General features: G+C 42.1%; 1 protein-coding gene across 4 annotated transcripts in view; it reads left to right on the forward strand.

The window, feature by feature from the left end:
• Nucleotides 1-12,097, forward strand: part of Tshr (thyroid stimulating hormone receptor) — a 133,076-nt gene that overhangs the window by 74,268 nt on the left and 46,711 nt on the right. For 2 of the 4 annotated variants that reach the window (XM_087552319.1, XM_087552321.1), the window contains exons 2-4: nt 4,308-4,396; nt 7,443-7,514; nt 11,013-11,087. In XM_087552319.1, coding sequence (XP_087408445.1) covers nt 4,359-4,396; nt 7,443-7,514; nt 11,013-11,087 — 185 coding nt within the window. In that variant the 5' untranslated portion in view covers nt 4,308-4,358. 4 annotated transcript variants of the gene reach the window in all.

Below are 12,097 nucleotides of genomic sequence, written 5' to 3' on the forward strand. Positions count from 1 at the left end.
GGTGCCTTCTCACAATAATAGGAAAGTAACTAAGACACGGAGACTAGTTATAAAGCTCCACAAAGCACTCTAATGGCTTCTGTCTGTAAGTACTGAGAAGCCGTGCAGAAGAGTCTAGCTCAGAGAACCCAAGGTCAACCATGCTGTTAGGAGTCAAGGTGCTGGCAGTTGTTCAAGGCTGAATCCACAAACGCTAAAGCACATCATTCAAAACTTCACACTTTAATTAAATAACTAAGGAAAATCATTTTAATTAAAAAAAACTTAACTCAATAAAAAATGAAATTTGATATTTATTTCCAGTGACCTCAAAACCTAAACCACAAATTGTCAATCCCTGATGGCTCCAAACTGGAAACTTTCCACAGGTCAAATCTATTGATCTATTGCTTCTAAGGGTTAAATCATAAAAACAATTAAGCCAGATGGAGACTCTGTCTCCCAGTCATGACTCGCAGACATACTTGAATTCTGAGGGGTCAACAGCTCCATTTAAGTTGCAGTGTTTTGCGTTACAATGTAGCTATCGCCTGCAGTTTTTATATTACTGGGAAATAATTCAACCATAGGGGGAAAAAAAACCAGCAAAGTACAGATTTGAAATTTGTTCTTATTTACAAGTCGTCTATATGCAAATCATCCCAGGAGTTTGCATGCTTGATCTATCTTGGTCTGCAGTCTTGATCTGAAATCCCATAATCAGTGCACAGCTTGCCACATCGTACTGAAATTGCACAATAAAACATCTCTGCCATTAAGAATGTCAGCTCTCAGAATAAACCCCAGACAAATGATAAATATCACACTGGGATTACCCTAGCATCGTTCAATCCACAACTTCATAATATCTGTATGACTTATGTGTACCAATTCCCTCTCTCTTTGATGCCAATACTTTTCATATTCATATAGCCTAATTTAATACTGGTGGATGGATTGACACAGCCCTGAATACGCAGAAAGACCTTTGGGATGCAGATCATAAAAACAAATAAATCTGATATAGAATCACAGAATATTATCAGCTTCTTTGCCAAGAGATGATGATATGCCGTGTGAGTGAGAGATTTGTTGTGCCTTGACTAACTACATAGGCTCAGCCATGCCAAAGAACGGCCTTAGAGTCTGTCATGTGCATCCACTCGCACTTCACATTCTTTGTCCATTGCCACATTGGGTGGCATGGAGGGTCGGCCAACTTAAATCCCCCATAGGTACATACACACACTATATGCACTTGAAATTGTAGAAATTGTTGTATGATCCAAGAATATGACCCCTCAATATATGTTTATTTCACTTATTTTGCCATAGCTATTCTGAGTACCTGAAGACAAGGCTACTTTTGAAAAGCTGCCTTTAGACGAGGAAGACAGCTCAGTTGGCAATTTGCTATGGAAACATGAACACCTGAGTTCAATTACCAGAACCCACATTTTTTTTTTCAAAAAAAAAAAACACCCAAAATGTAGTACTTGTTAGTCAGCTCTGAGGAAATACAGAGAAGTGGGTCCCTAAGACTCATTGACCATCTAGCCTAGCTTGCTGGCCAATTCCAGACCAGTGAAAGGCCCTGTGGTTATACACACATGGGCACAAACACACACACAGACACAGACACACACACACACACACACACACACACACACACACATACACACACACACACACACACACACACACATGAGAGAGAGAGAGTACTGCTCATTTGCAAAAGAAACTTGCCACACTTACATCAGTGAAACAACAACAGATATAAGCAAAGACTTACTCTTGAGGGCCCCCTAACTGCCTAGCATCTCACTGGATTATTAGAGATCACATCTGGTCCAAATACAGGTCATTACCCACTACCAGGCACTCTGTGAGCGGCTACTGGAGACTTCATCAGTGTTACGAGACACCTTCCTTCACCTTCCCATAACATCTGGCCTCGTGCCTCCAACCCTCTGTCTCTGTCTTGCTAATGTTTGCATGTTAGTGACTTTGTGTGCCTTTCCCCTCACAGTCTTCCTCCTGCCAATTTATTTCATAGATGAGGACTTCTGCATCTTCTGAAAGAACACAACTCCACGGCTTCTCAACATTAAACATGAGTTCCTTTCTATCAAATACTACAAAACGTGTGTTTCAAACACAAGGCACGAGTGTCTTAGTTACTATTCCACTGCTGTGATAAGGTACCAGGCCCAAGGCAATCTCTAAAAGAAAGCTTTACTTGGGGCTAAAAGTTTCAGAGGGTTGGTGTCCACGGCCAGGAACATGGCAGTAGGCAAGCAGGCGTGGTGGTAGAGCGGTAGCTGAGAACTTATATCTTGAGAGCCAATCACCAGGTAGAGAGAGATAGCCAACTGAGAATGGCCCAGATCTCTGGGAACCTCAAAGCCTGCCTCCTGTGACATACCTCCTCCAATGTGGCCACACTTCCTGATCCATCAGAAACAGTGACGCCAACCTGGGAGCCAATCATTCAGACACATGGCATCTGGGGCCTTTACCATTCAAACCATCATAACAAGGAATTCAAATCTTTTTGTTTTTCTCTCCCCCAATTTATAAGACTTTTATGCAAATGTTTCATGCTCCCCCCACCTCCCCAGCCCTGCAAAACCCTTTGTTTATACAGGCTCTGCTCTTTGTTTATATAGACTCTGCTCTGTTCTAGGATTAAAGTGATTAGCCCCTTCCCCCTTCGTTTTCTTTGCACTATTTCTTTTAAAACTGACCAATCTCAAAAGAATATGAGGTCAGATTCCAGCCGAATGGGAAAAAGACACAGTCACCACCTTCGATAGAAATAAAATCCAAGTTCACTTCCTGTGTGCTTGCTCTTTTGTGAGCAGCACACACCCTTTTGATCAAAAGTAGTTTTGCCTCGTGGTGACACTTCAATTGGGATGGTAGTCGTGTGTATGTGTGTGTGTGTGTGTGTGTGTGTGTGTGTGTGTGTGTGTGTGTGTATGCGTCTGTGTGTGTCTGTGTGTCTGTGTGTGTCTATGTGTGTGTGTCTCTGTGTATGTCTGTGCGTGTGTCTGTGTCTGTGTGTATGTGTATATGTGTGTCTGTGTGTCTGTGTGTATGTGTATGTGTGTCTGTGTGTCTGTGTGTGTGTCTGTGTGTGTCTGTGTCTGTGTGTCTGTGTGTGTCTGTGTGTCTGTGTTTGTGTCTACGTGTCTATGTGTGTGTCTGTCTCTGTGTGTCTCTCTGTGTGTCTCTCTGTGTGTCTGTGTGTCTCTCTGTATGTCTGTGTGTCTCTGTGTATGTGTCTGCGTGTGTGTCTGTGTTTGTGTCTGTGTGTCTGTGTGTGTGTGAGATCCTAAACACCTATCTTCCATAAGAAACAAGATGTTAGAATACTAATGTTTTTTATATGCTAAGGACTTTTCAGTGAAACAAGCCTAGGTGTGAGATTACTATGAACAATCTAACTGCACAGACCTTTCTTATTTGGGACATAGAGACAAGTCACCTGTCTCTACTAGCAAAGTCAGATTTCCTTCTTCTAGAGCTGGAGCAAAAACAAAAGGACCATTTTAAACTGTAGCCTATTCTGCAAAATCTACAGATCAATCCGTGTCATTTTCCATTTCTTTCTGTTTCTGCATTTTATCTACAAGATGCAGATATTTGAGAAGTATAAACCTTGCCCCCCAGCCCTCCCCCAGAAACACACCCATCAGTTTAAACTCATAAACACAAAGGTAAAAAGGCTTTTGTGGCCATTAGGAATCATTGACTCGGGACTGGCGGGTCCAGATACCTCTGAATTAGTGTTTCCAAGAAGGCAGGGAAGATAAACTGAACATAGACAAGAGATTTAAAAGCTCTTGATATACATTTTGAGCCTCTGGGTACAACATATTTGTAGTTCTGGTCACTTCAAATATTTGGGACCAGAGGGCTGTGACCAAAGTTCAAACTCCAAGTGGATCAAAAGTCTTGCCTCTGGAAGTTCCAATAAGTCAGGCTTGGCCAGCTGTCCCCAGCATAGCAAATAGTCAAAAATAGTAATGGAAAAAAAGATTTAGTCAATGTGGCTACATTAGAGAAGGGAACCTGTAAAGGGGTTCAGCAACCCCAAACCCATCTTTGAGGCACCAACATGAGCCTCATGAAAACATTGGTTCTGCAAGATGGGGTGAAGAACTCCTTATCCTTAGAGGGGCTCAGTGTGGTTCCCTGAAGGTGGTTAGTCCTACTCAGGGGTGAGCCTCACTGTGGTGGATAACTACCCTACTTTAGGAGGGTGATTTGTCTTGTGAAGACAACAGTGACTCTGATTATTTTCAACCCTTGTCCTGAAATAGGACGTCATGTGAGGAGGGCAGAACAAACTTCCCTCAACCTGGAGCTGGGAGATGGAAGGATTAATCCATTACTGTGGCCACTGTCCTGGGTAAGGCTCACAAGGAACTAGGTGATAAGTCAGTGTCCCCTATGACCCAGTCTTAGGGCACTCACTTTATAGTCATAAGTGAAAGATTGTATATGGTGTGTTCAGTAAGTTCATGGGCTTGGCTTTCTGTTATGTGTTCCCTGTGTACTTCCACATATGAAAAGGGGTAATTTTTTTTTTTGCTTGTGTGAATAACTTAGCAGCCTGTGCCTCATGATTCATTCTGGAGGTCACTGTTTATCTGCACAATCGGGAGGCACAGTCACCTTACCTCTGCATTTGCAAAGTGGAGGCAGGGCAAGAGCAACTGTCCCACAGTACGGAGGACTTAGGGCAGGACAGTAACTTAGAACAGGGCACAGCTTTTTCTCTGGTCTTGTCTCATTAAAAGAAAAACCATAATCTGAGATCTTCATGGAGATTGTAGCTTCATGGTTTTAAGAGATACAGACGCCTGCCTAAGCATCAGGAGGTACTCAATCCTCTCAGTGTTTGTTGGAGTTCGTCAGACCAAGCATATTTTTCAAGTTAGAAAAGAGAGCAGAGGGTATGCAAACATGGGATGACCGTTTACACTAAGAGTAAAGGTAAATGAATCTGAACCTGGATTTCAGATGCCCTTTTGCATTTTGTCTACACCTCGCTATGAATAAACACAGCAAAAAACCTGTCAGTTAGACTGCGATTGAAATCCAGTGCATGTGATCGTTTCTCATTCTGACACTTCACTTGCTATCGAAGTCAGTCTGTGTTATGATCATCACTACATTAAATTCAACCAACGAGTAGGCTAATGATTTTCATCTTATGCTAAGATGGCTGGCACCCCTCTCTTCATTCTCCTAGAAGAGTTATTGGACATGCTTTATGGTTACTAAGACAGCTGCTCTTAAATCTATAACGTGTGCTGGTGTGTGGATACATGATGGGTGTTCGTAAAGCAGTGATTCAGACAGAAACAGATAGAGGAGGACAGATAGACACACAGAGGAAGCATAACATGTTCAGATTCAAGGTTCATATAAGGTTTTTGTGTTTGAGAAAAGAAAGACTTTAAGAAACAGGAATTATGGGTCTGGAGAGATGGATCATCTGTTAAGAGCACTGGCTGCTCTTGCAAAGGACCCAGGTTCAGTTCCCAACACCCACATGGCAGCTTACAACCATCTGTGACTCCAGTTCCAGGGGATCTAATACACTCTCAGGCTTCAACAGGCTCCTGCATACACATGGTGCACACAAACTCACAGTCACAGACATATAATATTCTCTTTCCCTCCCTCCCTCCCTCCCTCCCTCCCTCCCTCCCTCCCTCCAGGAAAGCGTATAAACACTATTTGAGTCTTAATTGAAAAATATATTAAATTTTATTCATATGCTATTTCTGCTCCTCATCTGCTAGAAGCCACTTCAATCTTATTCTAACTTCCTATTTAATTTGACACATACTATTTACTTTTTTGAAAATCTAATTTTGTACTATTACTATTTTGAGGCAGATCTCTATGTACCCCAGGCTAGACTGAAACTCAGACTTGTCCTACCCCCAACTCCCTGAGTATCAGAATTATAAGCGCACACCACCAACCCTGACTTGTTTCTCTCCTTTGAATAAGGCCAAGTGCCCTAATTTATAGTCAGTGAAAGACGCACTTGAGGTCCATATCACCCGCACGCAATGTGCAGTGTTATAAAAAGTGTACTCTGAGACAAATGTTTCCCCAGGACAAGTCTGTAAGACCACCTCTGGATTCAGGAAACTCGAGCTCTTTTCAGAATACCCAACAGGTGCACTTATTATCCCTCGTTTTCCTTCTGCGGGGCCTCGTTTTCACACACAGATTTTAGTAGAACGAGTTGTTCTCTTAGCATGTGAACTCCAGAATCCTGGATCCACATCAATAAGCTTTTAATCAGCCCAGTTAAGGGGCTGTAACTTCAAGTGAAGACGACTTATGAGATCTGAATTTCTTTTCTTTTTTTTTTAATTTGATAATAAAATCCACATTATTGTAAGGAACACACAAATAAAGACACCACACAGCTAAATTGAGGCAGCCACTCAAACAGTGAATCTCCTAGTATTAATACAGCATTGGTCCAATACTCAGAGGTTGTAAAGGGGTTAAAAATCTACCTCTTTCACTTACCTGCCCTCTATTTGACAAAAATCTTTAGTCCTTTCACAAACTTGGCCTGCCGGTGTTTTGACTAAGTATGTTACAGATAATTTTCAAGTCCTGCCATATAAACAGTTCAGTGAAAGCCTAGATAGAAAAAGGGAGGAAGAAGAGAAGGAAGAAGAGGAGGAGGAGGAGGAGGAGGTGAAGAAAACAGAGAAGAAATGAAGATTGTAGGGAAATAACCTAGCAATATATATGAATCCTGTTTGTAGATAAGGTAGTAGGTAACTGATCCGTTATTTCCAGTATTCAAGGGGCAAACCCAGATGCAGAGGAAGATGAGTAAGGGGACACAGATTTGCCCTTTTGCAAAATGGGTTGGGACCCTGGGGCATAGCTTTTCTATGCAGGATTCTGCTCAAGTTATCACTATACAAAGGGGAAGTCAAAAATTGGAAGGCCTAGATGAATCATAATCAGAATGGAATACTGGAAGACGCTTTCTTATCTATGAGGAGTTCCAGAAAGGAAAGTAGGGGATGCGATACCTTCAGATTTCAGGTCCAACCTAGATGGCTTACAGTTCTGAGAAAGCAGTCCATCAGTTACCACCGTCCTGCAGTGGACCTGGTCTTCTCATGGACATACTCTAAGGACACAGTATGTGCCTTTTCAGTGAACAAATGACGTATGATGTTGAACAAAGGATATCACTCCACTGCCAATCCAGAGATGAGAGATGAGGATTCTACATCTGAATCCCATTCCCAGTTCTTATGTCGGGGGAGGAGAAATCACGATGGCATCATTGATTGATTGTGTTGTGAAAGGTCACTATGCTTCCGATAAGGTATTCTTTGAAATTAAGGTAATTTTAAAAGACCAATGATGAGAACTCAACCGTGTGACTGTCATTTCCCTAGGAAGCTCATCGAGACTCACCTGAAGACCATTCCCAGTCTTGCCTTTTCGAGCCTGCCCAATATTTCCAGGATGTAAGTAATTATATCACCATACCACTTTGCAGTTGTAACACACTTCTGTCTCAGTGCGTTCCTCCAAGAAAAGCCATTGGTACTGTCCTCGCCTAAGCCAATGACATCTGCATTTTTAAGTATTTGAAATTTTTATTTATATAGTACTTACCTGATCTTTTAGGACCCTTTAAATCAAACCAAATTTAAATTTGTGTGGTCGTGTCAAGCTCACTGTTTTGGGGTGTTTTAGCATATCATAGGATGTGCTGACAGTCCCCAGACAGTTATGTGTCTCTTCTTTACCCAGCCATCCTAGATTTCCTGTGGATTCACTTTCACCAGTCATTCAGTGCAAACACTGACATTTTGTCTCAAATGAAGCCAAATCATTTCAGATTTCCCTCTCTTCAAAACAAGTTAAAAATAGTTCTAAGTCTTAAAATGGAAACGCAGACAGATGAAAAGAGACACTTGCCCATTAGGCTAGCTACCATTGCCCATGAGTGAATTCATACCCATTAGTGGTTAACTGAGTCATCAATGAGGCGTTGGTGTCCCATTAAGGAAAAGATACCCTCCTTGGAATCATTTCACCAAGAGCATGTCCAGATTTCAATTCTCTTCTTCATGTTCCCTGCGGCTTCCAGACTCTGTGAATCTGTGACTGCTTGGGGGCTATCTTGTGAGTCTGCCTACCTGTCTGTCTGTTTGTCTGTCTGTCTCTGTGTCTCTCTGTTCTCTCTCTGTGTTCTCTCTCTCTCTCTCTCTCTCTCTCTCTCTCTCTCTCTCTCTCTCTCTCCTTCCACCTATATTCTGTTATGTGGCATGTGTGTCTCTCTCCTCCCCAAAAGTGCTTTGCTCTGCGTTTATTGAGAAGCATAGAAACCATCGCACGGGGAAGACATGGGATACTTTACAGAACTCTTTATCAGAGTTTTGCAAGGATCGAATCACCAACCAGCTAATCCCAGCTGACCCAGGCAACAAACAGCTCTGTGAAAACCATTGCTTGTCCACCACTGCATGCTTTTTAACTTTTATAGTAAGTTTTAGGAAGTTGCTTTCAACCCCTGTGTTTGATGCTTTCAGCAAATGACACACATGTTATTTCTGGGCTGAGGCATGAAAGAGAACATAATTTAAGTTATAACAAGCCCTGGGGCTAGTGAAACCAGAACTTCAGCTCAGTGAGGTGGGCAGAATGAACTTAGTCTCTGAGAATTCAGTAGGGAATGCAGAACAAAGGCCATGAGACAAACACAGGGAAGCAAGTTGCTGGCCTTTGGCATGACTCTTGCTCCATGTTTATCCATGACAAATTCTGTAATGTCCCCCTATGAAATGTGTTCTGAGATATGTGTTTGGATCAAAACAATTTACATATTGTTGCTTAGCCACAAAGGACAAAAGGCTGGGAAGTCTGGGAGATCAAAGGCTGTTTGTTTCACAGAGTAAATACTTCCAAATAAACATTACAGGGCACCAGAATAGTAATAAGCAACCCTGCCAAAAAGGATAGCCAGCGTCTAACAAGTATGGCTTCTCTCATGAAGAAAGCCACTCGGTTACATTCACCAAGGAAGCATTTGGAAAGCAGAAGTGCTTGGCACTCATAACCATGATCCTAGGATGGTTCTGGAACATGTCTGTGTCCAGGTTGTTCAAGTCTAGGTTCAGGGCTGGGAATCTCTGTTAGGGCTCCATACATCATTTATTTTCCCAGATGGCATAGACATGCCTCTCAGTAGATGAGGGTCATTGAATCCGTGTATTGCTCTCATTACTCTGATAAAACCACCTGAAACAAGATTGCTGACGTACAGATTCACAACTGCACCTGTAAAGGGGCATCTCTCCTCTCCCCTCTTTTAGTACCTAAAACTTTTTATTTGCATGGTATTTTGCTTAATAATGTCAAGACAAATCCTGACTTTTCTGGTTCATTCAAAATCAAGATAACAGGTCTTAAGAGAGAACAGGCCTGCATGGTTTAAAAGCATCAGTGGTTAAGTCTAGGCTACCAACAATGCATTGTGTAATGTTAAAGAAAGAAATAAAAGCACAACCCTTGGGAGCCATGTCAGAGTCCAGATCCAAAGGGTCTACTTTGTTTCCCTATGTTTTTTGTCCTCTGTTGATGAGTCTTAATCTGTGTCTCTCTGAGCAATGTCTGCACTATCTGTGTCTCTCTGAGCAATGTCTGCACTATCTGGTGAATCTGTCTCTGTCTCTGTCCTCTGTCCCCTGTCCTTGTCCCATGTCCCCCCTGTCCCTGCCCCTATTCCTATCCCCGTCCCCACCCCATCACCCTGTTCCCCCATCCCTCCCCTGTCCTCTCTCTCTCTCTCTCTCTCTCTCTCTCAATCTCTCTCTCTCCTTTCCCTCCTCTCTCCCTTTTCTATGTGTGTGTATGTTTGTCAGTTGTGTGTCTATTCCTCACAAAAGGCTTCACTCTGTCTTTTTTGAAAGTTCAGAAAGTATCACATGAGAAAGTATTGGGAACTTTTTACGCATATTGGGATTCAAAATTCAAAAAATATATGTGTGGTGTGTGTGTGTGTGTGTGTGTGTGTGTGTGTGTGTGTGTGTGTGTGTGGTCTATTACTTGAAAAGGCCCCAATAAAGAAGCTATTCCAAAAATAGTATGTTGTAAAGTCGTGAATGTTGGCACACATAGAAATTTCAGAACTCTTGAAATGGAAATACTTGGATATTTGGAGATAGTGGACCAGTCGGCCTAGTCTACTTAGGTGTCCCAGGCTAGTGACAGGCCTTGTCTGTAAAATCAATGTGCATGGCATCTGAGTTAGGACAGTCAAAGTTTCCTCTAGCCTACACATGCACAGGTTCACCTGCACACATGAATACATACATACATGTACATAAAAAGTAGGATGCTTTCATCACTGATATTTACATGACAGTGCTAACTGTAGCACTTTGCACACTCCTGAAATTATGAAGCCAATCTAGGTGTCCATCAACAGGAATGGATAAGAAAATATGGTTTATAGACACAGTGGAATTTTTTTTTAGTCAAAAAGACAAATGTAGGGGTTGGGGATTTAGCTCAGTGGTAGAGCGCTTGCCTAGGAAGCGCAAGGCCCTGGGTTCGGTCCCCAGCTCCGAAAAAAAAAAAAAGAACCAAAAAGACAAATGTAATGCTAAGGCAACTGAAGAGCTTCTTATTAACTGAACGAAGCCAGTCTCAGAGAGGACACACACTGCAAGTGTTCTCTCGCACGTGAGTTCTAGACTTCATAAACACATAAAGTCACATGCACACAGAGGGCGTGAGAACAGAGGTCATGCTGTTGAGGAGAACGGAGAGGACTGGTGGGAAGTGGGTGGAGCAGGAGAAGAGGGAACAGGGGAATTCTGGGGCAGGGGATGCTTAAAGCACATTACATAGTGGCGTTATCATGGCCTTGTGACCCACTATAGTGAAATAAAGGAGAACATTTGGAGTTCCTCGCTAACTTTTCCACTTTGTCTTATTTTTTTTATAATGTCCAGCTATCTATCCATAGATGCCACTCTGCAGCGACTGGAGCCACATTCTTTCTACAATTTGAGTAAAATGACTCACATGTAAGTACAAGAAAATGTACAAAATAGACCCAAATGACAGCCACCATTTAAAATAGGTTTTTACATTCTTGTGGGGTGGGGGTGTGCCACAATACGCATGTGTAGGTCAGAAGACAGCTTACAGAAGTCAGTTCTTTCTTATCACCGGGTGGGTTTGGGGACTGAACTCAGGTCAACAGACTTAGTAGCAAATGCCCTCAGAGGGTGAGCTATCGCACAAGACTCACGAAGACATTTATTAAGGACTTGTCAGGGTTCCACTCAAAGTAAAAGAACTGCTAAAGGGAGTGATTGGGAAACAGAAAGATGACCCCCATCTGGCCATACAGTCTGTACAGAAGGACATGACAGCTACAGAGGGGGTAAATGTGAAGGTATGTAAGACATTTGGACCACAAAACAAAAACAGTGGGATTTAAAGTATAGGCATCCCATGTTCTGTACAATAGCACGGCATCCTAAAGATACACAGACTGAAACTTGATTAAAACAAGCAAACAAACAAACAAGACAAAGAACAAACCCAATTCAACTGTCAATGAGAAAAGGTTGAATACTTTGTGACATTTAAACTCTTTGTGAGACATTAAGTTTTCTCTCACTGTGACAAACATGTAAGGAAAGGATAGATAATAAATCTAATATTGATTGTATGCACGATTATGACAGTGTGTTTTTAGGTTCATAAAACCATATTAAGAAGTTTAAACTGTGACTGCCCATTTTCCCCTGTCTTGTATGAGTTATAGGAAATCACCTTTCCAATGTCTTGGTAACGCCTAGGTCTGGATGCCAGTATTCAACCTTCTTTCTTTTGATGCAATAAACTATGGCAAGAATTTCTTTTGTTTTTCAGTAGGTTGGTGCAGGTTGGGAGGTTTTTAATGATCGTTCTGGTTTGCTTTGCTTTGCTTTGCTTTGCTTTGCTTTGCTTTGCTTTGCTTTGCTTTGCTTTGCTTTGCTTTGTTTTGCTTTGCTTTGCTTTGCTTTAGGATTCTGGAACCAAGTCT

Source organism: Rattus norvegicus, chromosome 6 (genome assembly GCF_021556685.1).
Source record: "Rattus norvegicus strain SHRSP/BbbUtx chromosome 6, alternate assembly SHRSP_T2T, whole genome shotgun sequence".
Classification (NCBI taxonomy): domain Eukaryota; kingdom Metazoa; phylum Chordata; class Mammalia; order Rodentia; family Muridae; genus Rattus; species Rattus norvegicus.